The sequence below is a fragment of the Lycium barbarum genome, chromosome 6 (assembly GCF_019175385.1).
Source record: "Lycium barbarum isolate Lr01 chromosome 6, ASM1917538v2, whole genome shotgun sequence".
Lineage (NCBI taxonomy): Eukaryota > Viridiplantae > Streptophyta > Magnoliopsida > Solanales > Solanaceae > Lycium > Lycium barbarum.
The window spans coordinates 105,783,005-105,808,760 of NC_083342.1; the positions used below are offsets into that span (position 1 = coordinate 105,783,005).

The window sequence follows — 25,756 nt, forward strand, 5'->3', positions numbered from 1 at the left end:
GATTCAATTCAAAGAACCTATACTATTTGAAATCAAGGAAAGGGAAATTCAATTGAATCCACAAATGAACAACCCTTCATGAAATCAATGGAAATCGGTTCAAAACCAACAATGGAATCCACCATTAACTATTACTAATCTAAAGCTAATCCTAGCTAAACAATCTATCTCTCCAAAGGAGTATTCTCAATTCATCATAATCTAAGTGATGAAAATGGCTAGGTCTAGTATTTATACTCCTAGACTAAAGAAGACTAAGTTATTACAAAAATGCCATTAATGAGGCAAGGGCCTTGTTTGGCTAGTTGAGATGTTGACTTAAAATTCGAAATGTTTCTTCCTTGCACAAATAGACAACTCCCGGTCTTGTCCAAGTTTGCAAGTGTAGTCAATTTGCATAAATGCCCTTGTTTGCACGTTTGGCCACTTTGCGTTAATACGCTTCTTGCACTTCTAGCCATTTGGGCATTTGGTCCCCTTTCTAGTAGCTTCTTCTTCAATCAACTCCCAAGCCACCTTCCACACATCATAAGCCATCTTGTGTGGCTTGTAGAAGCCTCTAAAGGCCTTCAATGCCATCCTTATCATCCATGTCGCTTGTAGAGCTTGAAGTTCCATCACGCGGCTTTGGATGTAAGTCTTTAGATGAAGTGTGCCAAGTAGGATCATATCAATCTACCAACATAAAATATGTAACAAGGACTAATCCTAATTCCCAAAACAAGCTTAACATAAAATCAATCATAATTTCAATTACCCTTTTTTTTCTCCAAAAATTAATTTAAACATCATTCTCCATCCTCGAATACTCTCCAATATCAGCCTCATGAAGCACAACAATCCCATTAGGATCCATTTTTCTACAATCTTGAGTACTCTTCGCTGCTACTCCAAAATCCAAGGCCACATCAGACATTGAAAACACAACCACCCCATCATGCTAACTAATACTCTCAGTCACACTCCCAACTCCACCTTTCAACACATTATTCTCATACAATATATTGTGAAGGGTGTTGTCATTCTTTAAAGGATATACTTATTTATTGTGAAAATGTGTTATTCAATCTTAAGGGTACATCCATTCATGAAAAGACGTGTTTCACTTTTTATAAATAGTTATCCCGCTGTAGAAAAATTAATATAGGAGATCTAGATCTTTAGGCTTTTTATCATTTCATTTCATTCAAGAGTCTGTTTTTCCTCTTATTCTGAATTCCAATTCACAAAAGCAGTCGAGAGATTAAAAGGGTACGACTCCTGAGTGGTTCTGTATCTTGGGAGTAGAACATCACTTTGTTACTTACACCGGCGTAGCGACAAAAATCTACTCTGAAGACAGTGCCATCCATAGCGTGCCTTAACCGGGTTTTCCAATTTCAATTCTGTCTTCTCTTTATTGTTATTACTATATTTTATTTGTCTCTTATTTGTTCATCCATCATCTCTAATATTTTTCCAACAGGTTTTAACCAAACCTTGTGCTTTGCATGTGCTGCTAATAAACCCAATGATTGAACTGTAATGAGATTTACCTCATTTTGTGAATTTTCCTATTTGGGTTCCAAGTGAAGTTAAGTTATCTCGCTTTATGTTTGTGGCTTGTTTATGATACGTAGTGGACTCTGTTTCTTTGGAGACAAAAACAGTAACGAACTGGAGTGTTTCGTGAGATAGGTTTTCGACTATGTTTTTTAGATTGTTTCCGAGGAGCTTGTGTAGCTTTTCGAATACTTTCTTGCTCATCTAGTGGTCGCATTTTTGCTTCTGTTTTGATAAAAACTCAAACCTTAAGGGGTCGTTTGGTTGGTAAACAAGTTATTCCAGAGTTACTTATCTTGGGATTAGTTATTCCATCCTCCCACAGGGATAAAATAACAGTACAATTTAAGGATAACTAATTCCAGGATTGGTTATATCGCGATTTTATCCCAACCAAATTCGGGATAAAATGATCTCAAATTTAATCCTAGAATTATTTATTCCTTATCCCTTATCCCTCATACCAAACGAGCCCTAACAAATTTTAGTTGCTTCCCTTTTCTTTTGGGAATTCTACATAGCATAACTAACTCTACTACATATTTATATATAGTAGCTATAGTTTAAAATAATTATATCCCATAGCTAATAATAATATGTTAAATACAACTTATATATATATATATACATAAAGTAGAATACCCCATTATTACATTATTCACTTCCAACCCAACCCTTCCATCTCTCTCTCTCCCCCATCTCGGCCCCAATGCTCTGCCGCCGACCACCACGACCTTTCTCCGACGAATTTTGACGATTAGATCCGGTCATATCTTGGCCGGATCTGATCGGATATACATCAAATCTTCACCGATTGGCCTTTCGTCCTTCTCCGGCGAACTTTGATGGTTAGATTCGGTCAAGATCTGACCGGATCTGATGGATATACATCAGATCTTCAATGATTGGCCTTCCATCCTTCTCTGGCGAACTTTGACGGTCAGATCCGGCCAGATCTTGGCCGGATATAATGAGATCTTCCCGTCGACAAATGTTGCTTTGTCGGAGTCTGGCCGACGGTGGCTTTTTCCGGTCAGATTTCGGTGCCGGATCTGAAAAATCGTGTTTCTTTTTCAAGGTATTCATTAATTTTTTAGCATACAATTCAGTGTATTCTTTAAATTTTTAGCATACAATTTAGTGTTTGGGTGTATTTTATTTCTTGTATTCTGTATTTGAGTATATTCGTTAATTTTATTTCTTGTATACAAATGAATACATTGAATTTTGAAATGTATACAAATGAATAGAGTGAATTTTATTTCTTTGTATTCAGTTTTTGAGTGTATTCGTTAACTTTTTTAGTGCAAAATCCTGTGTTTTGTATACAACCGATTAAATATAATAAAGTGAATACAATATAAAAGTAACTACAATGAATACAGTTGAGTTTGAATACATTTAAATTGAATAGAAAATTCAGCAAATTTTAATGACTGTATTCATGAATACAGCGATGCGAATACAATAAGTAACAAGTGCTGAGTTTTGCTATAGGTTTGCTACATCATGTAAATAGGTAAAATGTAGCTAAAATGCATAAATAAGGCCTTCCAAGTTAGTCATTTATGAAACTTTCCCTTTTCTTTTTCCTTCTTTTATACTGCATATGGGCTCGGGTTTTTGGATCAGATTGGGCCTTCATGAGTAAGGCCCATGTAGCTGAGCTGAACAGTGGGCCTGCCCTTTTTAGTATTTAATTTAATAAATTGTTTATTTTCGAGAAAAGAAATGAAGCTAATAATTTGCCAAAACAAAAAAAAAAAAAAAAAAAAAAAACGAAACACGCATTTCCCCTATCTTAGATAATTATATTTTAATCAAATTATATCTAAATCATTAATTTCCTCTATTTATTAATAATATTTCAAATCTTACATTGGGCTTCTCAAATCTCTGCTTGTTGTACGAGTTAAGGAGCTGAAGAGAGAGCTCATTCGAGTTAGATGAGTAGCAGTCCCAAAGTTAGTTAGGCAGTTACAGTTCACAGAGTTAGTTAGCCACTGTTCAAGTTAGTTAGTAGCCAATGCGTAAGTATTAATTGTAATCGATTCATTCCAGTTGTGTATAATTACTGATTGTTATTGTACATTGAGACTATTCATCAAATAAGATCCGTCTTCTTCTCAGCAAAATAACTCGGTTTCCCTGTTTTAGCACCATCTTCTTCGAGCCCTAGCTCCTAGATTAACATTTCTCACCCTTTGATTCTCTCATTGTGCATCATTGTAGTGATTAAAGTTTCTTGACGACGCGAAATGAGATTTCCAATACGTTGGATGTTTCACAAACCATATTCAAGTTTAAAACCTTTTGTAGATAGTTGTGATCAATACACATTAAAGGAAGCTCTTCAATACTTATCCACCCTAGGCATAATTTGCAAGAAAATTAGTACTCCCTCAGTTCCACTTTAACGCCGATTTACTTCTTTCTACGCCCATTAAAAAATAATTCAAACAAGATATAGTTTACTAAATTACCCCTATTTATTAAATGTTTTTGGAGAATTAAGCATTATTAAAAAGGATTACTTCTTTAATGTTAAGGATACAATTGAAAACAATTGCGAACTTTGATCTTGAATTCCTAAAGTGACACTTATTTTGAGACAATTTTGTTGAGCTAAAGCGACAAATTAAATTGGGACGGAGGGAGTAACAATCTAACTAGTGTAGTAATCGAGCTAGTGTAAAGTTGTCAAATATCTCATGTGTTCTCTTAAACTTGTGCTTCATCAAAGGATTTTAGTCCAGATAACTTCCTGAAAGTCTCTGAAAACAAAGATAATAGTAAAATCATTAGAAAAGATTGTCATTGTCAACGTTCTTTTCCAATGAGTCATAATCAACTCATGTTGTAAATCTATAGGAAATCTAGTGGAGTAAATTGTTAAGGATGGTGCATTTACTTGCAAGACTTAATAGTTAATCTTGTACTCTCACACAATAGTAGTACTGTGTTACATCATCAATGAAAAAAAAAATGAAATTATCAAGATACTGAATCAGATCTGAGATTTGATAGCACAAAAGTGTCAAATTTGCATGAATAGTTTAGTAGACTGATTTTGGGTTTCTGACCTCCATCTTAGTGAAAAATCCTCTCAAGGAGACTCTTGCTTGTCTATATATGTAAATATTTAAGGCTAACGAGCATAAAATCCTGTGAATGCATCATATTATTGCGCCATGCATTGTTTCAGGGTAGTTTTTGTTTCCTTTGAGATGTCGGATTAGAAGTTGGTGAATGTGATTGGGGTGTATAAACATGGGAAAACAGATGATTTGCGCCGTGTGCTGTCTCAGGATAGGGTTCTTTCCTCCGAGGTGTCAGGTATGAAGTTGGTGAATGTGGTTGTTGTGAATAAACAGGGGAAAACAGAGCACCATGCCCTGTTTCAGAATAACTTTCTCTCCTTTGAGGTGTCGGGTTTGAAGTTGGGAGATGTGGTTGTTGTGAATAAACAGGGGAAAACAGAGGCTTCATTCCTTTTGTTGGTTCAGGGTAACTCTCTTTCCTTTCAGGCGTCAGATAAGGATTGGTTGGGTAGAAACAGGTGAAGTCAGAGGCTTTCCACCTTGAGTGCTCTCAGGGTAAATTTCTTTTATTAGTGGAGTCAAGTCAGAAGCTGGAAAATGTGATTGTGGTGCATAAGTTGGAAAAGCCAGAGGTTTGTTACCTTCCGCAAGGATCATCATGGCAGTGCCAATATCATTTGTGGCCTGGCTAAGTGAAGGACTAGTTCTCTAGTAAACTCCAGTGAATTTTGGCTTGCCATAATCATCTTGGTTGTTGCTATATGGGCTTTTTACATAATCATCATCACCTCTCTTGCTATCCCAATCCTCATGGGTAAATCTTGATCTTGGTGGTGAATCCCTTGCTCAGTTTAAAGCAAGTTAAAGTTTCTCCTTGTTTATAAAAGTAGAGTCATGTTCCATGTATATCCATTTCTCTTCTTTATTCCTACTGTTTTTATCTTTGGATTCTCTAAGCTTTGTCCATAATGTGAAAGAATCAAATTCTCCATACACTGCGCCTGGATAGGTGGTTTTCATTTCCCATTGATTTATCTTCATGAGAGGGCTAAGAGGGCCAAGCAGGACAAAGGGATCAATAGACCTTTTTTGTGAGAATAGTTTCAGGTATAAGAGATAATGTGAATATTTCACTCTTCAAGGATGAGAGTGCAACTTAAGCCTCCAAGAACTAGAACCAGCTCCTAGATAAAGATACTTGCAATTGGAATAAATTCTCTTCTTTAACTTGAAGTGAACGTAAGTAAACCCGTCCAGGGAATTTAACTACGAAGATTAATATTTGTTTTCCTTTTTATCTCATTTTCTTTGGCACTACAAAAGGAACATTTTTATATTTGAAAATAATTGAATTTTAAACTTCTCATTTTACCCATAATGGCATGCTTTTATAGCCACAAAAATCTTATGGCATGTATGTTACGTCCCGTATTTTTATACATTGGAATAACCCAGATTAACTATGATAATTTAAGGCCAAGATTATTCCGGGATTTGAAGTCGAGACTTTTGACCATTTGATTTTATTTTGAGACACAAGTTATATATGAAATTGATGGCATTGAACACTTAGGGAAAATTGGGACCACAATTCATAAAATTGGGACTTAAAAATCTTGTGCAAAAAGGGCCATGTGGCCGTGTGAATTTAAAGGGGTCCCCACATTGTGTGGCCAAATTTAATTGGTCCAACACATGTGTGGGCCCAAGGACACGTGGACAAAATTTAGTGGGACTTAAAATTCAAGTCATCTTCTTTCATTTACACTAAGCAAACTATCAAGAAGTTGAAGACAACTTCAACAACCATTCTCGGCCAAGAAACCAAGAAAATCAAATCCAAATCAAGCCACCCCAAAATTTTTTCCTTGGTATAAATCAACTATTTAGAGGTCCCTAAGTAGCGTGGAAGTATTGTTGGAGCGATCAAGTCATTCATTTAAGAGATTACAAACCCTAACCCCTTTGTGGAGTTGAAGAAGAAAGGTAAGTTTGATCTTGTTTATTGTGTTGTGGACATTTTATTCATGTTGTAGTATGCTAAAATGGATAAAAATCATGAAATATGAAATGTTGGAAGTGGGTTGTGTGATGGGTGTGCTAGCCGTGCAGTGTGGGTGTGATTGTGTAAATGGGTGTTGTGATTGAATTGATGAATTAATTCTTATATTATGTTAGAATTGTTGTAGAGTGGGGAAGAGAATAAAAATCATCAACATATATATGTATGTGTGGATTAGCCGTGTATATAGCCTCTAATGCGTGACGAGGGATGAGTTAATATCGCTTATCGTCGATATGAATTCTAGTTTGGAAATGAGCTTTAAATGACTTAAGATTAATATTAAGATTGTGCGGGCTGATTGGAGAGTCATTGTGCGTTGACGTAATTTGTATATTTTATGAAAATCATATCGTTATATTGTGGATTGTGACGCAAAACATGACTTGAAAATGAGGAAAAATGAAAAGAGGGCTGCTCGGCTAAAGGGGACTGTTTTCGGCCAACAGTGGAAAAATTTTCGGATCGTTGGAAATATTATGTGAATTGTTTAGAATGTTCTTGAATGTTGTTAGTATGGGTTTGGGTTAATAATCGAATGTATGAGCGATAATGTGGCTTGAATGCAAGCCGTCGAAACGAATATTTGGAAAGTTGTTGAAAGATGTAAAAGAAAGCTATTAATGTTGTTTTGCCTTTCGAATTGGTTATCAACGTACTAGGTTGGTTATTGTGGTTGTTGTTGTTGATTTTGAGCGAGACAAATTCTCAGGATGACCTATTTACAGGGGAAATGTTGCCGAATTTTCTGTAGAATTTAATGGTTAGTTGGAAAGAATGGCTTAAGTGCCTTAACTAATGTTTGGTATTCGTTGGCGTATTGTAGACCTTGGGGAGCCCGAGGCGTAGATTTGGAGTAGCTTTAGATTGGCTAGCTTGGAAGTGCGTTCGAGGTATGTAAAGCAACCTTCTTTCTTTTTGGCATGTCTTAGTTTTACATAGGCTAGATTAAAGCCTTAAGGAAATTCCTATGATTCGAAATCCGAGCATGATATGATCCATATGTATTCTTTGGCACTCTTATGCATGATTTGATAAAAGTATGAACCTTCACGTCTTTGAAATAATCGCTTTCTGAACTTTGTATAGAAAGGTTTCACTTTAAGGATTTTTCGTAATTCTTGAATGCCATTTCTTGCACATAAATGCTCGGATTACCTCAATACTTTTGTAGGAGCCTATATGGCATGTGATATGTATGTTTTCTATAGGCGGGCCCGACTCGGGTAAATAACCATCCGTGAGCCCCGCGACTTTCCTTTATGAAATTCGGAAACTTTTGAAAGAATTTGTTAAGACTATTATTTCGATTTCCAAATATGATCATTTTACTTATGTTTGAATTTATGATAATGATTTTATGCATATGACTGCTCACGACTCTATTCGTGCATTCTGTTATTCGTTTCGCCGAGTCCCGGGCCGGTTCTGTTATCGTGCGCATTTTGATATACTCTGGAGTTATGCTGTGTTATGGTTCTCCGAGCTACTCGCTAATGAGGGTCGGGTTCCACTTATGTTTGGTGATGTGTTGTATATGGCGTTATGTTGTGATGTGATATCTGACGGGGATACGGAGATTTGAAATTTTTCTGGTGTTATGCTGTGTTTATGGCGCCATCGACAGGCGGGCGACCATATTCTTCTGTACCCTATGCATGACTCACATATTTGAAACTAAATAATTTGATAAGATTGGATTTGCACTTATGTTTGATACTCCCATTTTGTTATGTCTCAGATTGGCTTTCTGTACATTCTGTTTTGCATACTCAGTACATATTTCGTACTGACCCCCTTTCTTCGGGGGCTGCGTTTCATGCCCGCAGGTACAGACGCGCAGTTCGGTGATCCCCCAGTTTAGGATATCCCCTTCAGCTGTTTGGAGTGCTCTTCTCATTTCAGAGCATACACTTTTGGTATATACTTTTGTTCGTTATCTATGTTGTATATATTCGTTCATGGGTACGGCGGGGCCCTGTTCCGCCATATGATTCGTTTGGTCTGTTTAGAGGTCTGTAGACTTATTTGTGGGTGTGTGTGCCTACTACTGTACAGTTATGTCCATATGATCTCTTTTGTTATGGCAGCCTTGTCGGCTCGCACATGTATATGTTGTTCTGTTGGCACTGTGTGGCCTTTGTTGGTATTTGCTGTGTACAGGGTTACTTTGGATAGTCCGAAAAACAAAGGAAACTCTGTCGAAATTTTCTTTGAAAATCTTGTAAATTTGAAACACCGCCTTGTCGGCTTCTGTTATATACCTGGATGTGTTTGATATAATCTGAGGCAGCGTTTGATATTTGTAACGGTATAAGTCATCTGTTTGCCGCTCGGATTTGTGATTGTGTTCGGGTGCCCAATTCGGGCACTAGTCACAGCCCGCGGGGTTTGGGTCGTGACAATGTATACACCATAAGTTTCAATAGATTTTAATTCTTTCTTAAACTCCGTGTCCAGTCAATCTATGTCATATAAATTAAAACGGGGATATATGTATTTAAAAGAGAATCTGGTGCAAACATATCTGGATGAGCTAGACAATGAACCACAAATTGTCTCCCTCAAATTCTTCAGTTAAATGCACCAACTTCAGCTCCAAACAACTTGTGATAACCAACAAATAGGTCTGGAATCCGAATATTATGCTATTTATGGACAGTATATATCCTCTGGCTACAGTTGAAAATTTGACTTCAACCATCCCAAAAAGATCTGGTCACTTTAAGTACGTTTATAATGATCGGATTCATGTCCCTTCACTAGAAAATGTCAAAATTGTTGTAGTGGATCAGCTGCAGTTGATGCACATGTTAACTGGGAAAAGTAACTGCAGTTGAGTTTTCAGACTGGAGCCTAGCCAGTAGCTTAGCTTGGAAACTCAACTAAAGTAGGATCAAACATTCAATAATCTAAAAAGTATGGTACTTAATCTGATGACCCACAGGATCAAGAAGCACTAAAATTTGTGAATCGTTGACTCTGCTGATTGTATGGTTCTATCCAACATATCATTGAACCATGAATACATATACATCATTTACCAAAAAATAAATCTAACTTCTAACTGGTCACTTAATAATCAAATGTTGGGACATCATCAAACGTTGCAGAAAATGCTTTATGCACGGTCCGATCAATGACGCTTCGGTAAGGATCCTCCTCTCTTTTCTTAAGCAAATAATTCATGTTATTTTGAACTTCAGATTTTACCTGCAAGTACAATTCTCTTGCTTTCTCTCTGTCTTTCACCAGGTCCTTCCTTCCCTTTGTGTGAATAGGTTTTCCAAACAAGTAGTAAAACCGACCCGGTATCTTAGGTAAAACACCCGGGAGATACAGTGCTTGGTTGGCGACCTCCTCGTCCATGTCCGTCCTATAGAAACATTTATGGAACGGTTAAAGGATATTACAATAAATGGTTTAGAATGAAAGAAGCAAGTGAGCTTGGAGCAAATATTAGGAAATGACCTGACTGTTAAACCACTCCTCGCTGCATGTTCGTTATAATACCTTATCCCATCACCCAATATAGGAATATTTTTTAGGTCGTCATAGTCGAGAACTAACTGCAATCAGAACAAATAAGATCAGGCAATAATATATTGGGATATAGCATAAAACTAGTTCCAAGTTCATGTATAAAGAACCTCTCCGGCTCCCCACTCTCTTATTCTATTTTCGCTATGAGGCCAGCCTCATAATTTGGAAAATGAAGAGCACTGTAGCTTATAAGGCATGCATTAAGCAAAACTTGTGTATACAGAACACATTCCATTTTTTGCCATTTTGAATGTCCACATTTCTGTTTTTGGACTATTTGAAGAGAACTACAACTTTCTTAGGGGAATGCTAAGGTTGGCAAGAAAGGGCTGGGGGAAGTTGAGGACCTTAAGCTCAAAGCTCCATTGTATTATCCTCTTGGAATTAGATTATCCACCTTCCTAGAAGGAAATCTTTTACAATTCATTTTTAATTCACTTTTGGATATTATGTATTATAAAGACTTTTAACTTCTTGAAACAAGTTAAGAATGATATTGAAATAAAGGAAACATGCCGGCTCACTGGCTAGATCGGACTGTCATCTTTGTGTCCTCACAAAAAGAAGAAAATGAAATAAGGGTCAGCGGTATTAAACATATACAAGTTTCAAAGAAAAAGAACGCTAAAATAGTGTTAACCTTTCTCATCGGAAAAAAAGAATGCTTAAAAAGTGTTCAAGTTTGTTCATCTCATCAGATGAAAGCATCAGTCAGTTAATACCGGAAAAAATCTAAACAGTTAAAAATAACTAGTTTTCTGATTTCTGATGGTTGAGATAGAGATTGTCATTGGCTCATCGCACAAAGGGGAGATAGAAGTACAAGCATACCCCTTTGGACAGGAAATGGTGAGAAAAAGGAAGAAGCATCCACTCAGAATAATATTTTTTAGTTGAATCAGTTACTATATACAGATTAAAGGGGATAAGTGAAGAGTTCCTCCTTGTTCTTCTCCTTTTATTTTTCTACGCGTGAATTTCTACTACAAAATTAATTCCTCTGAAAATGCAAAGTACCCGAGAGACGAGAAAACTCTTTGCAACTTCCAAATATGAAAGGAGACAAGCTAACAAATATTTGATCGAAGCTTTTAGGAGAAGTAGCATCAAGGAACCAAAAGAGCATAATTATTTCTTCTAATGTTGCAAAAGAAAATATATGTTGGACAATTAACAAACCTGTGCTATATCATCTTCCCCTACAACCCCAAACGGCACAATTGTCGCACCAAATTTTGCTGCCATTCTGATGAATTCTGGTTGGTCAGGCCAAATCACCTTGTACTCTTCTCCCTGCGACAAATAGAAAACCATCAACATAGGGAAATAGCATAAACAAGGAAAAACCTAACTTGATGACAAAGAGGTTATTGTTATTTTGTTGTCATTCTAATGAGGTCCGCTGGAAGACCGCCTGTCACCAGGTTTTCTCTTCTACTTACCTTTGTAAATAACAGTTAAAAAACAGCACAGCAAAATTAATTAAAAAACCACTTACAAGTAAACATGTCAAAAAAAAAGGTGATATTCTCACTTTGTTATTGGAAGAACCGGTTCTAATATACCATTAAAAGAGACTATGACCAGATCAGTTGTGTGGCAGTTCAAGAATATAAGCTGCTTGCTATTATGTTAGAAGTGAAGTATTGTTAGTGAAAACAATAGAGGATAGAGTTATATTTCAAGATATCATGTATATTGTGTTGACAGTTAAAAGTGAGTCATGCACTCATCATATCGCCAATTAATCAATACATCTTTCTCTTTTCTTATTTTCTACATGGTACCAGAGCCAGTAGAAGTCTTGAATTTGAGCGTCATCGATACTCCTGGTAAAAAAAATTCATGTAATTGGTCCATGAAAAAGAATATGACCAGTACATCAGCGTGCTAAAGACATAATTGACATAATTAAATAAATAGAAGTATCTCATCTATAATAATTTAAACTTTTGAATGAGGGTGTTCACACAATTCAACACTTCCATTAAAATTAGGGTGCCTTTCTCTACAGTTACTTCGCCTTCAATAGTAAATACTCTATTTTTCTTTGATAACAACTCCTTTACGAAAAGAAAGAATAAATAAAAATTTAAAACTTAACATCCTCAATCCAATAAATTGGAGAAAACCTTTGGTTCTACAAGACTTAGGAAGGGCATGGATTCTCTAAGGCATCTAAAAACCATTTACATCCGATATGAAAATCAACCTGGGACTATATTTAGGCTTCTCTCTAGCAAAATCATTTGTTGTATTTTATGGCAACTTGTAATTTGTAATGAATTCATTACGATGACTCATCAACTATTGTGTCACTTCCTTGGAAGAGGTGGAAGGAGATACAAAAAGACCGTAGTAAAATCTTACAAGCCGCTCGAAGAAGGAAGGAGGTTTGCACTAGGCAATATGGTGTCCTCTTAACTTGTCTTTTATAGAGAAATGCGAAGGAGAAATGCCAGCAACTACTACAGTGTGGTGTTCAACTGGAGCTTAAGAAGGAGAAAAACAAATTGCATGGCATGGGATGTGGACTCCCTTCCCCTCGTGTGGGCAGTCGGGAGAAATAAATAAGCTAGAGCCTTTGAAGGGGCAGCTATACTTTTATACAACTGAGAGCTATGACCTAAATGTGCACTAAATACTTTTCGAGATATCTCCTTCAAATCACTGATATGGCTATCGAAATTGTGAGCATCAACATGTAGGTTCCAGATCTAAGTGGTAGTATAGACCCTTAGTAGCTATTGTTCTTGAGAACTGACTCTTTTGCTCCTTATAAATTTTCCATGCGCCTTTGAGTTTCCAGTAACTGCAAATGACTGGGTTCCTTCTATTGACAATCATATTTTTGGCATAGCCTCTCTGCTTAATATACCAGAAGACTTTCCTACAGCATCAATGCAACCATTAACTTAAGTAAAGAATTGACAGGCATTCATCACCAAATGTCAGCCAAAGTGGGATTTCCCAGTAGACGGAAAACATAAGCTTTTTCATTTTTTAATGGATCTTTAATTTTTCCAGCAAGAAGGCATTGCTTTGTTATTTTTGCATTGCAAGATGTCATCATCAAATTCACAAGCAAAATGAACTTTAGTTGTCCATGACTCCACTATGCATAAATTCCTCTATTACAGAAGAACATGTATGTATAAGCAGAGAATCCAGTATTAAGTACCAGTAATTCACATCCTAGCAAAAATGTAAGGAACTGGAATTGACAATGATTTTAAAGTGGATAGCAATTTTAGCAGACTAGTATGTGAAGGCATGAACAGTAATAGTACTAGGCTTCCAATTTGAGAATTATAGAATATGGGATTAACCAAGGGGAAGATTATGACACACCTTACGATGTAAGGCCTCACGGGCACCGCCAGGATACAGCAGAATGTGTGACTTTGTTGCAAGCAACTTAAAAAGGTTGCTGGCACTGACAGGCATAAATCCAGATAGTCTCAACAGATCATTGAATGAGCTTTCATTAGTTCGACTCTCGGTCCGCTGAGTAAACAATACCGGATGTGCTATACCACGAAGTAAAATTTTCCTCTGCCTCAAACATTCTAGAACGAGAGGGATAGAATCTAAACCCATAAGCATGTGATAACCGACCAACAATACAGGGCCTTCACGTGGGACCCCTGCTAGACCTCTTACAATTTTCCCATTTTCCAGTGTGGACAGCATAACAGGACCAGTAAAATTGAGATACCAACTGCAACATCATTTTTTTGCATAATATTAGCCTGAAGGTGCAAGATACTAAGAGGCATGCATTATAAATTAAAAAGGGAGCTGAAAGGATGTGAATTGGATTGACGTATAGAAGGGAAAGAAAGACTAACGCAATTAAGATTATAGCTTCATGACCCAAGACTTTCCTAGACATCGGATTGCCTGAAGTTCAATTTCTTCCTTACCATGACCAAATAAAGGAGCATGAGCGTTTTGATGTAATGATAGATTTCGTCCCAAAGTGACGGACGCTATAGGTTCAGAATTCAATTAAGCACTCTCATCAAGGGATCAGACTCCTCACACCTTAGCAGGTCCACAGTGCAGAATTTGCACATGTTATCTTATCGTTTTCTAAAAGAGATTAGGTAATAAACATGTGTGCAACATGATATTGTTTTTTTTTCCCTAACACCTTTTCCGCGTTGATTCTTTCCTTCTGATTAAAATTATTATTAAGAATTAAAAGAAAAAAATACTACAGAACTAGATGGTATGTGAACAAAATGGAGATCATATGTTTGAACAAACTTTAACATGTTACTTTCTCTCATTAGAAATATTTCAAATTATACCTCATTGCGCATTCACAGAGAAAATTCTGTTCCATAAAGAAAACGGACATATACTTTGGCCTATTGTGGAACTTTTTAGGCGGTGACTATTATATTGTTCAAAATGCAAATCAACATAGGAATTATCGCCGATTGTCTAATATACTCCTTTCTGCCTGGATCGTCTTTATTATTTGTAAAGATATGACACTTGGGCCTAACTCAACCCCAAAAGCTAGTTCATGAGGGGAGGATTGCCCAAATCCATACAAGTAAACCACAAGTCCATTCCCCAACCAATGTGGACTTCAACCCATTCTAACGCCCCCCCTTCACGCCCAGGCCTGACGGGAGCGTGAACCGGGAGCCCAAACAGGGATGAACCTGGCTCTGGTACCATGTAAAGATATGATACTTGGGCCTAACTCAACCCAAAAAGCTAGCTCAAGAGGGGAGGATTTCCCAAGTCCATATAAGTAAACCACCACTCCATTCCCCAACCAATGTGGACTCTAACCCACTCTAACAATTATTAAAGGAGAACAAATTAAGGTTATTTGAATTTTTTGGTCTAACTAGGTGGGATTCACAATTAGTATTTCAATTAGGTTAATGTTGTGCTCTATTTCAAGTTGACCCTCATTTGTGTAAATTGCATTTGCTCGCCAAGGTATGTATTCCACCACAGACCATAGAGGGAAAAACAGAACTTGGAAATTAAAAGGGAAAGAGAAGAACCAGAAAATAAAGAAGAACCATAGGCCAAAATAGAAAAAGGTAAAGGATAAGCTTATGTCAATGGGCTACTGCAACCAACTATTTGCCTGATTCAGCTTATGCTCAAATTACCTATAGTCCTGGATTGTGTTCTTGAACTCTGACATAGTAGGAAGAAGAAAATCCATGACAGGATCATGCCTTTTTTTACGACGATATTTGCTAGTACCTTTGATGATGGATAGCAGATTAATACCATCTTCCTGCACAGTAAAAATGGCAATCAACCCAACTGCTACAAACTTCCCCCAACAGAATCCGTCCACATAGTGTAAGGTCATAGTGCAGAAATAAAACTACCAGTCACCAGACTCATCACGAAACACAAGAATCCCAAAAAAGCTCTAATGTTCTGCCTTTTGATTAGATTTTCCATTGGTGTCAGACCACTTTAAAAAGCTAAAACAGAGAAGAGGAGAAAAAATAGAGTTTCATCTACATTTAGCGCCAAAAAAAAGAGAAGATGATTTGTCCATTCACCCACTCATGCATTGAGGATGTACAATAATTGAAATGGAGAAGGAATAGGTGCCAATTTATCTTAACCCTCGCCGGGCATGAATATCAGATACCATTGTAGCTTTAAATTTTAGAGAGCGCACGGAAGAGGTATGTAAAGATAGATAAGTTATACTACAATAAAAGAATAATGAACAAAGAAACAGAAGAAGGCCCTCTATATGATAATTAATAGTAGTTGTATAAAATGGACTATTTAATTTTTCTAAAGCTACTTTTACGTCCAGACAGACTTGTGCTTATGGAAATGCTTTACATTACTCAAAGGTTCTCACTTTGAAAACTAAGAAGTGTAAGTAGCAAGCGCTGTCATATATTTGAAGGTGGAATAGTCCATATAAAGTTTAAATAATTTGCGAACAGCTTATTTACTTCAAACCACCAGAGGCTTTAGCCTAGTGGTAACAGCGCAAAAATGTGATATGCGGGTTAGGCACATGCCATGAGTTCGAATTCTGCTGCAAAAAAAAAAGCCTATCATTTAAGTGAAGAAGGGTAGAGGGGCGGGCCCATTATCCAATAACCACCAAGTTTCGAACCGTTGGTCATCCGCCCTCGGGATTTCATGGTAATCAAAATATAAGAGGTTTAAATAAGAATCCAAAATTGTCTCAATATCTATTTCTAGGATTACTGCCAGCCAGAACAGAAAAACAATTAAGAATTAGATCAAATTATCAAATTTCAAGTTTAAAAACAATAATAAGTTATTGAGGCTCTCTACAGAAACCATTGAATTAAATTTACTACATATATACTAAGGAAAATAACTACTTGAAGAAAGCAGATAGCTATTCTGGAAAAAAAACGAAGCAGCATGATAAGATCCCAAAAGGAGAAGAACTCCTCACCTACCAATAAAATAGTATGCGCATTGTCTTTGAAGTATTGTACTTTGCAGTTTCTTAATGAATTTGCAAGCCTCTGAGCTTCATCTCCACTTGGAAACATGTTATCCTTGCCACTATACATTGCAATTCAATTCCATCACTTCTTCAAAAATATTTATCCACTAGGTAGAAAAAATTCAAGCTCATGCAAACATGGAATACAGAGAGAATATCCTACAGAAGATTTTAGCATCATTCTCAGTTTTCCCTCACAGGGCAGAATTATACTCACAAGGATATATATCAATTTAGGTTTCATGAGATCTTTTTAATCTTTCAGAACATCAACTAACAAATGTTAAACACGTCATGGAACCTAAATTGATAATTATTATGGAAAGAATTGATGCTTATTAACTATTATGACCCCTCTAAAGATTAACAAATTACTGATGAATGCCTAAGTAGAGAGTGTATTTCACCTTTAGTTTTGCATGAGTTATTGTCCCAGCTACAACACATGAAACTGATTATTGCAATTTCATAAAGCAATTGATAAAACTACTCCACAATGGACTGTACTCATGAACCTGACCTTCACTGTAGTGCAAGATATTTGAAGTAACAAAAAATGATAAAAAGAAAACCAAAGAAGAAAAGGTGAAGAAACATAAACTGATTCTTCAGTTTATTGGTCTAGAAAGACCTCTGAGGGATTACTGCAAGGCCTAGTGTACAAATCTTCAGAATTGAGAAAAAAGCTTTAACCTACATCTTGCACTAAAATTCACTCACAATAATATAAAGAGGACAGAGATCAGACCTAGCAATCACAAGTACTTCAGCGTTAACAGCATGGAGGCGGGAATTTGAATAAGATGAAGCAGATCTAAGAAGCTTCAACTTCCAGAGAAGAGTTTCCTTCGGTATGATATCAGCTAAGCCCTGAAGAAACGGAGGGGGATACAATTACTGTAACATGAATGCTATGCAGTTTCCTATTGGAGCAAGAGACATAAAATTTCAAATCATTTTACTATCCCAACATGAGCTTAATCATGCTAGATACTGTACCCCATTTAAGAATTGTTTCCACCAGGTGTGTTAACCCCAGCTTATGAATAAAAGGAAGCTAACTAGTTTGGTTGCTTAAGTGATCAAAAGGAATATCCATACTCCTCCATGCCCAAGAAGAATTTTATGGTTATCGTCAACTCTCCAATATATTTTTAAACAGTATTATTAAAAGCCATCAATGCATTGATTAAGGTGATGGGTTGCTGCAAAGCGAGTGGTTATTGCTTCACGAGGGGAAGCAATACGCTTCAAAGTATCATGCATATGGAAAAATGAGGCACAAAGTGATCAAGCAAGGGTTCCTTGAACTGACATTGAGACAAAAGATGAAAGAATAAGCGAGGAATGGGAGGAAAAATATTGCTTTTATTCATTGAGTATTAGTACTCCTCTCCACATATGCTTCAACATTTTACTTATCATGATTATTGTCTTTTTTCTTCAATTTTCTGGATTGTGTTACGCCTTTTATTCGATTGCTTTTATTTCTCTATCTTCTTCTTTTCCTTCTTGAAAGAATGACACTTCTTCTTCTTCTAGCATGTAAGTCATGTGCTGCAACTTCTAATTTTGGGTTTATATTTTCTACTCTCTTAGTAGAGTTTCTGGATTAATTAAACATAAAGTTCTTCTGAGAATTAATTATTTTTACAACTGATCAATTGAAAATTGAAAATCAATTATTCAATTTAAGTTATCTTCCTGTGGCCTTGTTCAAACTACTTTTAGTGATGTTTTAATTTGATTTGTTGTTTTAACAATGTCATAATTCTGTATTGGATGCTGAAGCTAGTAATTATAGTTAGTAATCTTTGTATTTTTGATGAATTGTGTGGTTCACTTCTCACTTTTGGATTCTCTTTCTTCTTCTTTTTTCGCTTTTTTCGCTTTTGGCTTTTGAAAACACTAACCTTTGGATATGTTTATATTATGTAACACAAAACAATAAGCAACCTACTCATACACTTTTCAAGTTTACGATAGAAAATAGAGGAAAAAAGATAGAGATAGCTTTGGCTACAGATCTTCCCTTTCTTATATTAAATAATACAAACTCTAATTAATACCTGATTGTATGAGTCTTCAACCTAATCACTTACATTTAATATTTCAAGGGTACTCATACGCCAGAGAAAAAATGGCTTTAAAGGGAAAGAGGCATCAGTGTCAACTGTACACTTCTTCTATATCTTTATCTTCCATTCTTTTCCTGTTCTTTGCACCTGCCTCGGCTAAGGCTACATGTCTTAGAATAAATTTTGAAGGCTTCAAAATCTTTTCATTACCCTCTAACTGCTCTCCGTTTTTCATCTACATTTTGCCTTAACCCATGAGATCGCAAAGTTGAGTCGCATGATTACCGTGACTGTTTCTCCATTATTTCTATTCAATTAGCTGAATTACGGAATGTAGTTTAATATACAGAAATTTGTGATCTGACGTTTAACTTAATACAGAGTGAGATTGTTTGAACTTTACTTGGTTCTCTTTAGACAACTATTTTTAAAAGTCAAACAGATAAAGAATTTTCAACTTCATAATAAAAGAAGAAAGTGGAAGATTATCCACAAAATACAGAGAGCTGAAATCCCACAATGAGTTAAGAAACATCTAATGAGTACATACAAATTATGAGCAACTTTTTATCGGGTACTTAGCTGAGATATTTAGTTCCATGTTATGTGTCATTCACTGTCTTGGACATATCTAGTGTTGTTGCAATCAAGTCATGAAAAGTTATGTCACTCATACAAGGAATTTTGTTCTTATTTGATAGCCAAGCTTGGTCTGAACTATCGTTTTGGTTAATCTCATAGTTATTGTCATAGAGAATGAATGGGAAAAAACTGAAACTAGCAGTTACTATATGATAATGCTGAAGCCACAGTGTATACTGAAGTCTTTCTATAGCACTAGAGAAGCCTATATCCAGGACGAATCAAACTAATGCAAGCAGAGCTTTTTTTGATAAGGTAAATAATTTTATTGACATTTAAAAAAAAAAAAAAAAAAAAAGAAACTGTATACAAGCAGATCTTACAGGGAGGTAGGCCAGCAAACTAGTGAGGTTGTCAGAGAGACGTCGAATAATTTGTCCAGGAGGAAGCATGGAATCAATGTTAACCATCGCCATCTTCATTGGATCACCTGATGCAGAAATGACATTATTTTGTTGATGATATGAAGAACTGCCAGTAGCTGATGAATGTAAAGTAAAAAGGGCAGAACAAAAGGGTAAAACACGTATCCTCTTCGACACAATTTTCGTCTTTTCGAACAGGAATAGATCAACAAGAGCTAATAAACGATAAGCAATTCAGTTTTGGATTGATTTATGGCTCCAAATTAAGTTCTCAAATTACTCAGAGGAGTAATCAAGATTATATGCGCGGTACAAGTTTCTAATAGAAGAAATATCTACACTATGAACACATGAAATATTATTAGTTAAGAGGAAAATGTCAACCATCAATTGAGGACTATAATTACAAGAATAGCAAAACAGATCTTGTTAAGGTCAGAAATCAAAGAAACATCTCAACAAATGCACCAAGATTAAACTTGTTAGCTAGAGACAGTTATATTTCAGCAGGAGATGAATTATACCCATAATAAAGCTCATAAGATAAGGGACCATAACATGAATTTCATCAGGCAAAGACTCTAGAAGAGGAAGCAGAGGTTGGAGCTGTGACTTCCCAAAGGAAGTTGCTGAAAAATGTAGAAACTAAGAATTAGATAATGGATCATAAATACAGTGGCATGCCAAAAAGAGTTACAATAAGAAAAGGCTCTCTTTATGATACCTTACCTGGATTAACTAATATCAGAACAAGGTCAATCTTAGGGTTATGAGCAGCAACAGCAAGAGCCAAGCACCCTCCAAATGAATCTCCAACTAAATAAATTGGCTTGTTTGGAGATGAAGCGTGCTTCAGCCTCACAGTTCTCTCGACAAAATTCACCAGTTCTATAAATTAAGCAAATAGACTATAACCGTAAACTTTCTTCTTTTCCAGCTGTAGTAAATCTCACATGCAGATGATCCATAACCAAAACGCATTCAGATAAAATCAACATATGTCAAAGTAAATATTCTGAGGTCATAGCTGAAATCCAAAATTCCGAACTGTAAAAGCCAAACACCCAAGTACCTGAACCCACACAAACCATCATTCTACTTTCCTGAACTCCACTCTCCAAAACAGTAAAAAGTAAACCTTTAGCATTTCTTCATATTTTTAAAGCTTTAGCTGGCGTTAACCATACGAAGACAACTATAAAGAACCTCCCAACTTGTACCCAGTCCTTTCCGTGCCCCCCATCCCCCATAAGAAGTCCCCAAAGACAACAGATTGAAAGAAGAAAAAAAAACAGAAGACAAGAAACATTAAACTCCAATTTCTTCCCTCCGCAATCTTTATTCGCTAAGTGTGTGGTCAAATAGTTTGCTTCTTAATTTGATCATTTGAAAGAGAGACATATGTGAGATAATTGGAGAGACATACAGAACATCAAATACAGCCCTCTACATTGATTTCCTTCCATCAGCCTCAATGTATCTTCTTCAAGTAGTCCCCCTAATTCTTTCTATCAACCTTGCAAATCCAAAAACCTATGAAGCTTTTTAACAGTAATCTCTTTCGCTCTGTGATTGTATGGTAAAGTTTCTAAATCGATAATTACTACAAATATAAATATAAATTCCCCATAGATGCCTTCTCATTGAACCAACCAATATATGCACAAAGCACTAAATAAGGGGAAAAAATGTTATACCGTCAAACGGTGTTCGATCATACACAGGAATATGCAAGCACCAAACCTGAAAAACTCTGCAACAAGCAAATCTTCAGTCAAGAATTTGCGCTGAAGTATTTAAGAAAAGGGCCACTGAACTGTTTAACCACAGAGTAATGAGCCCAATTATATGAAAATTAAGCATCATGGCATATAGAAAAGGTTAACTAACTTTTCTACCACAGGTATTTATAGTCATAGTAAGAGGCACAGGGTATGCACAACAAGCAGCAGCAACTTCTATGCCTCAATCCTAAACAAATTGGGGTTGGCTCTACGAATTATCACTTCTCCGGTTAACCTCAACTCATGTCACCATCATACAAAATAAAACTAAAAGGGAAGAATAAGTTAAGCATATATAAATAATAGTAATAACAATATTAGAAATTCTTTAACAAGACCAAACTTTATTCCCCAGTAGTAGATATCACCTATATGAATTTTTTTCTTCCATTGTGCCCTATCTTTGATAAGAACAACAAGCAGAAAATACAATTACATTCCATTCTTGGATAAAAACACACATTGAAGTCCTAAACATAAACTACCAAAGCGTTCCCACTTTGTACTTTCTTACACGCTACAGTAACATGGCAAAGTCAATTTGATTTAACACAATAAATAGTCATCCACTGTCTGATCTGACTTGCTGAAGTACATAGTCATCAGCTGTTATAATTGAGCAATTTATAAAGCAAATAAATAAAAGTTTATGATGCCATTACGAAAGCCAATACCTTTTTACAAAGCATGGGAATCACCAATAGTTTTTCGACTACACAATCATAGCACTTGGATATCAAGCTCCAAGAGTATTTAATTATTTGGAGCTCACTACGTCAAAGCCACGAATGGCATTGAAGGACAAGAAACAGACACGATATCAAACTCAACTGATAGTTCTAAATATGTGAAGATTACAGTGTAAGATATAGAGTCCAGGGGCGGATCTATGTAGGACAGTGGGAGTGCCACGCCACCCAAACTCCTCGGTGAAAACTTTGTATATATATGTATATATGTATAATAAATCTTATAGATATTACTTGTGCCACCCGGAGAACAAAGGGAGTCTGTGGTGCCTGTGGGCTGTGGCTAATCGCCTGGTTAGCCACCCCAACGGCCTGAGTTCAATCCCTGCTGCTACAATTTTTAAAACATTTAGTATACATAGATTCTGTTACTGGCTTACTGCCCAGCTTCTCTTCCATTTTGTTTCTTATATTTAGTTTTACATGTTGTTTTATTTTTATTAAATGATTTAACAAAATACAAAAAAAAAAGGGTAGCCTTGGTTCACGCTGATTTAGAAAAGAAATCTTCTTTATGTACGAGGAGGAGTAATTATGCTTGTAAACTTGAGTTAGTTCTATATAATACTTGGAATAATATTTGCCTATGTAAATCGAAAAGACAAACAACTAGAACTACAAGCCATAGTTGATCCAACCGATCAAATGTTTTATTCTATTTGGACCATGTAAATTGCAATACATCTACTTTCACAATAGAGTGGCACCCGGAACCTATAAATCCTGGATCCGCCTCTGATACAGACCACTAAATATAATCATTCATATATGCTTTAAGGCATGAGAAATGCTTTTTGCAACATTTAAGATGCAGAAAAGTAAGTGGCGAACAAATAAGCTAGGCCTAAGGCAATTGGGGTTGATCTTATACTACAATTAATCTTAGCTATATTGACAAGAAAAGTATTGGCATTGGTCTCCTATTTATTATTTATGCATGATTTTAAGAGGCCAGCTTATGTTACAGTATCTCATACTTGTAGAATAGGAATAATACCAGAACCAGTCAAGTATTATTACATGTTATAGAAGAGTGTGCGGAACTTACTTCCCAAGAGCCTTTTCATGCAAAACAAGACCCATGCCAGTGCCATCCGTTCCTATTCATTGACATTGCTTTCTAGTTATTCATCCAAAAATGCTAGAAAAAACCTTCACAAATTTAACAATAAAAACTGTATCCTTGGAACAGCATGCATGACTTGCTGAAATGTACTGCTACATCGGATTGATTCAAATGCTTTCCACAAATTTTAGGACTATCATACTGATATTAATTCCCCTATCCGTACTACTAAACTAATATAAAAGCTCTGTTCCAGTGTTATTTTTCTTTTGATTTTGAAGATTACCAGGCAGAAAAAGTAGGAGAGGAGATTCTTGCAAAGGAGGACCAGCTGATATGGGAGTAAACCACCGCGGAGGACCTCCATCGGGCTTAATAATCTCCAATCCTATCTCAAGATAATCCTTAACAGTTTGAGTTCCATATCCATCATCCCAAAGGGGTTCCAACTTGTTTCGCATGTCCTCCTTGCTCTTATCCAAATGATCATTTTGCACATCAACTACAGGGATACTTTTCTCCTTTTCCTCAATAGAGGACACACCATTAACTTTAACAGAATCTGAAGGCAAAAATGTGGAGTCCCTGCTAGCTAAGCACGTGATTCGAGATATACACTGAGGCTTATAGCCTGGGTGACGAGCAAAATGAGGGGCTGCCCAGAAATTTTGCGGAAGAGAAACCATAATATGTCTGCAATCAATGACCACAAACTGCAAAATTCAAACTTTTGAACATGTACTGAATAGGCTCCAAAAGATAGGTCTTCTCTCTACATATGTTTATGAAAACAGTGTTAGTATAGTGTGTTCAAAACCAGTAAACTGGAAAAACCAAAAATGCAGAAAATTGAAAATATCCGAGACCACAGAATTCACTGTGTGTCCTTAAGAAATTTAATCCCCTCATTGTACCTGAGGTTATGGATTACTTCCTTCCAGAATAAAACAGATATACCTGTCGCAAGAGTAGCGGTACCTCAAACGCGTACCACTTTGTCAAACTCAAAGTCAGTAACAAATAACACAAAGAAACAACTTTTGTTTTGTAAGAAAGTATGCAATAGTTGAAAAATTCGATGCAGAAACTGAGGCATTGCCTCTGTATTTATAGCCACAATTTTGAGCAAAAATACCTGTTTGGAACTAGTTTGGTGTCTGTTCATAAAGGCCCTGTCTTTTCCGAAATTACGAAATGACCTTTGAGAATATTTTATCAATCAATCAGATCATTTGACCAACGTCGTAGTAGAGCGACGATAACGGCGCGAGGGGAGACTCTCTTCTCAACTCTTTATGAGCTAGAAGATGTGCTTCTACGAGGGACAAAGTTCTCATCCAAAATGAACTTTGCTCAAATTTTCAATTTTTCCTCCATTTCTCATTCACACCACCTCATCTTTAAAGCCCAACCAGGGGTAAATTTGGGGAACGTCAACACATGGTCTCTCCATAAAATTAGATTTTTTATGTTTATATTTTCTAAAATTGGTATAATATTAATTGTTGGCACTCAGGCTACAAGAATACTAAATGTTACACTTGGTTGAAGTTTGAGTTATTTGGGCAATTCGGATGATTGCTCCTATCTTGGGGTGATCTTTAATTTTTGCCCCTCAATTCGCAGGTCTTTAATTTTTGCCTTTCGGCTCTTTAAGTAATAAAATAGTGGCCGAAAATATCCATGACATCAAAAAACAAAAAAAAAAAATTTGGATCTATGACCTAATTTTGCAAGGCAATGTTTCATTGACACTATACCTATTCGGGCAAAGTTACATAGAAAAAACTATGTCTTGCACGGCATCCTACAAAACTATATGCCGCAAGGCATAGTTTCTATGTAACTTTGCCCGAATAAGCATAGTTTCTATACATCTTGCCTTGCGATTTTTTTTTTAACTCTGCTAGGGTTCGAATCCAGAATCTCTGGTTTTGTAGACCAGCGAATAAGGGTACATTGGCTCACAAATTTTGAGAATTAGGGGCAAACATGAAAGACCAGCGATTTGAGGGGCAAAAAGTAAAGACCAGTCCATATGAAGGGCAATCCGCAAAAAAAAAAAAAGTAGCTATTTATCTTAGAAGACTAAGGATCAATTCCCACTTAATACTTTTTTTTTACTGGTGCATCCATGTTCCAAATCATTTTTTTGTGCGGATTGCCCTTCAAAAGCACTGGTCTTTAATTTTTGCCCTTCACCTAATACCTCAAGATTCTGGGTTCGAACACCAGTTCAGTAAAAAACAAAAAAAAAAAGATTTCGCAAGGTAGAAGTTTGGATTCGCAAGACAGAGTTTTGCATGCAACTCTACCTACAGACAAAATTTTAAATGCAAAACTCTGCCTACCTTAAGGTAGAGTCCAAAACTCTGCCTGCATGTAGAG

The 25,756-nt window shown here is 36.2% G+C and overlaps 1 protein-coding gene, 1 long non-coding RNA gene and 1 pseudogene across 6 annotated transcripts; 1 reads left to right on the forward strand and 2 right to left on the reverse strand.

Moving 5' to 3' along the window:
* Positions 1–781: 781 nt before the first annotated feature.
* On the reverse strand, positions 782–1,759 carry LOC132599926 (uncharacterized; annotated as a pseudogene).
* A 4,606-nt stretch (positions 1,760–6,365) lies between these two features.
* LOC132645224 (uncharacterized) lies at positions 6,366–8,950 on the forward strand. The gene is made up of 3 exons (XR_009584044.1): positions 6,366–6,569; positions 7,472–7,538; positions 8,475–8,950. It is a non-coding gene; the product is annotated as an uncharacterized LOC132645224 (long non-coding RNA).
* A 581-nt stretch (positions 8,951–9,531) lies between these two features.
* LOC132645223 (phytyl ester synthase 1, chloroplastic-like) lies at positions 9,532–24,485 on the reverse strand. Of its 5 annotated transcripts, none has more exons than XM_060362077.1 (14): positions 24,326–24,485; positions 23,655–24,140; positions 23,351–23,402; positions 21,467–21,522; positions 20,499–20,657; positions 20,294–20,398; positions 19,728–19,834; positions 17,433–17,554; positions 16,635–16,743; positions 15,333–15,463; positions 13,540–13,909; positions 11,368–11,481; positions 10,117–10,214; positions 9,532–10,021 (listed from the first exon to the last, which is right to left on the reverse strand). In XM_060362077.1, exons 2-14 carry the CDS (start codon positions 24,052–24,054, stop codon positions 9,721–9,723), a joined length of 2,124 nt encoding a protein of 707 aa, XP_060218060.1. In that variant the 5' UTR covers positions 24,055–24,140; positions 24,326–24,485; the 3' UTR covers positions 9,532–9,720. The 5 variants fall into 5 exon arrangements, with proteins under 5 accessions (XP_060218060.1, XP_060218062.1, XP_060218061.1 ...); XM_060362079.1 differs by having other exon boundaries at positions 23,655–24,061; positions 24,326–24,467; XM_060362078.1 differs by having other exon boundaries at positions 23,655–24,061; positions 24,283–24,455.
* Positions 24,486–25,756: the final 1,271 nt, after the last annotated feature.

Coding starts and splice junctions, on each gene's coding strand:
- LOC132645223 (XM_060362077.1), bottom strand. CDS start 24,054: ATGGTTTCTCTTCCGCAAAATTTCTGGGCAGCCCCTCATTTTGCTCGT. Junction 17,555..19,727: donor GTTTGCTGGCCTACCTCCCT/GTAAGATCTGCT, acceptor CCGTTTCTTCAG/GGCTTAGCTGATATCATACC. Junction 16,744..17,432: donor GAAGTACTTGTGATTGCTAG/GTCTGATCTCTG, acceptor TGCAATGTATAG/TGGCAAGGATAACATGTTTC.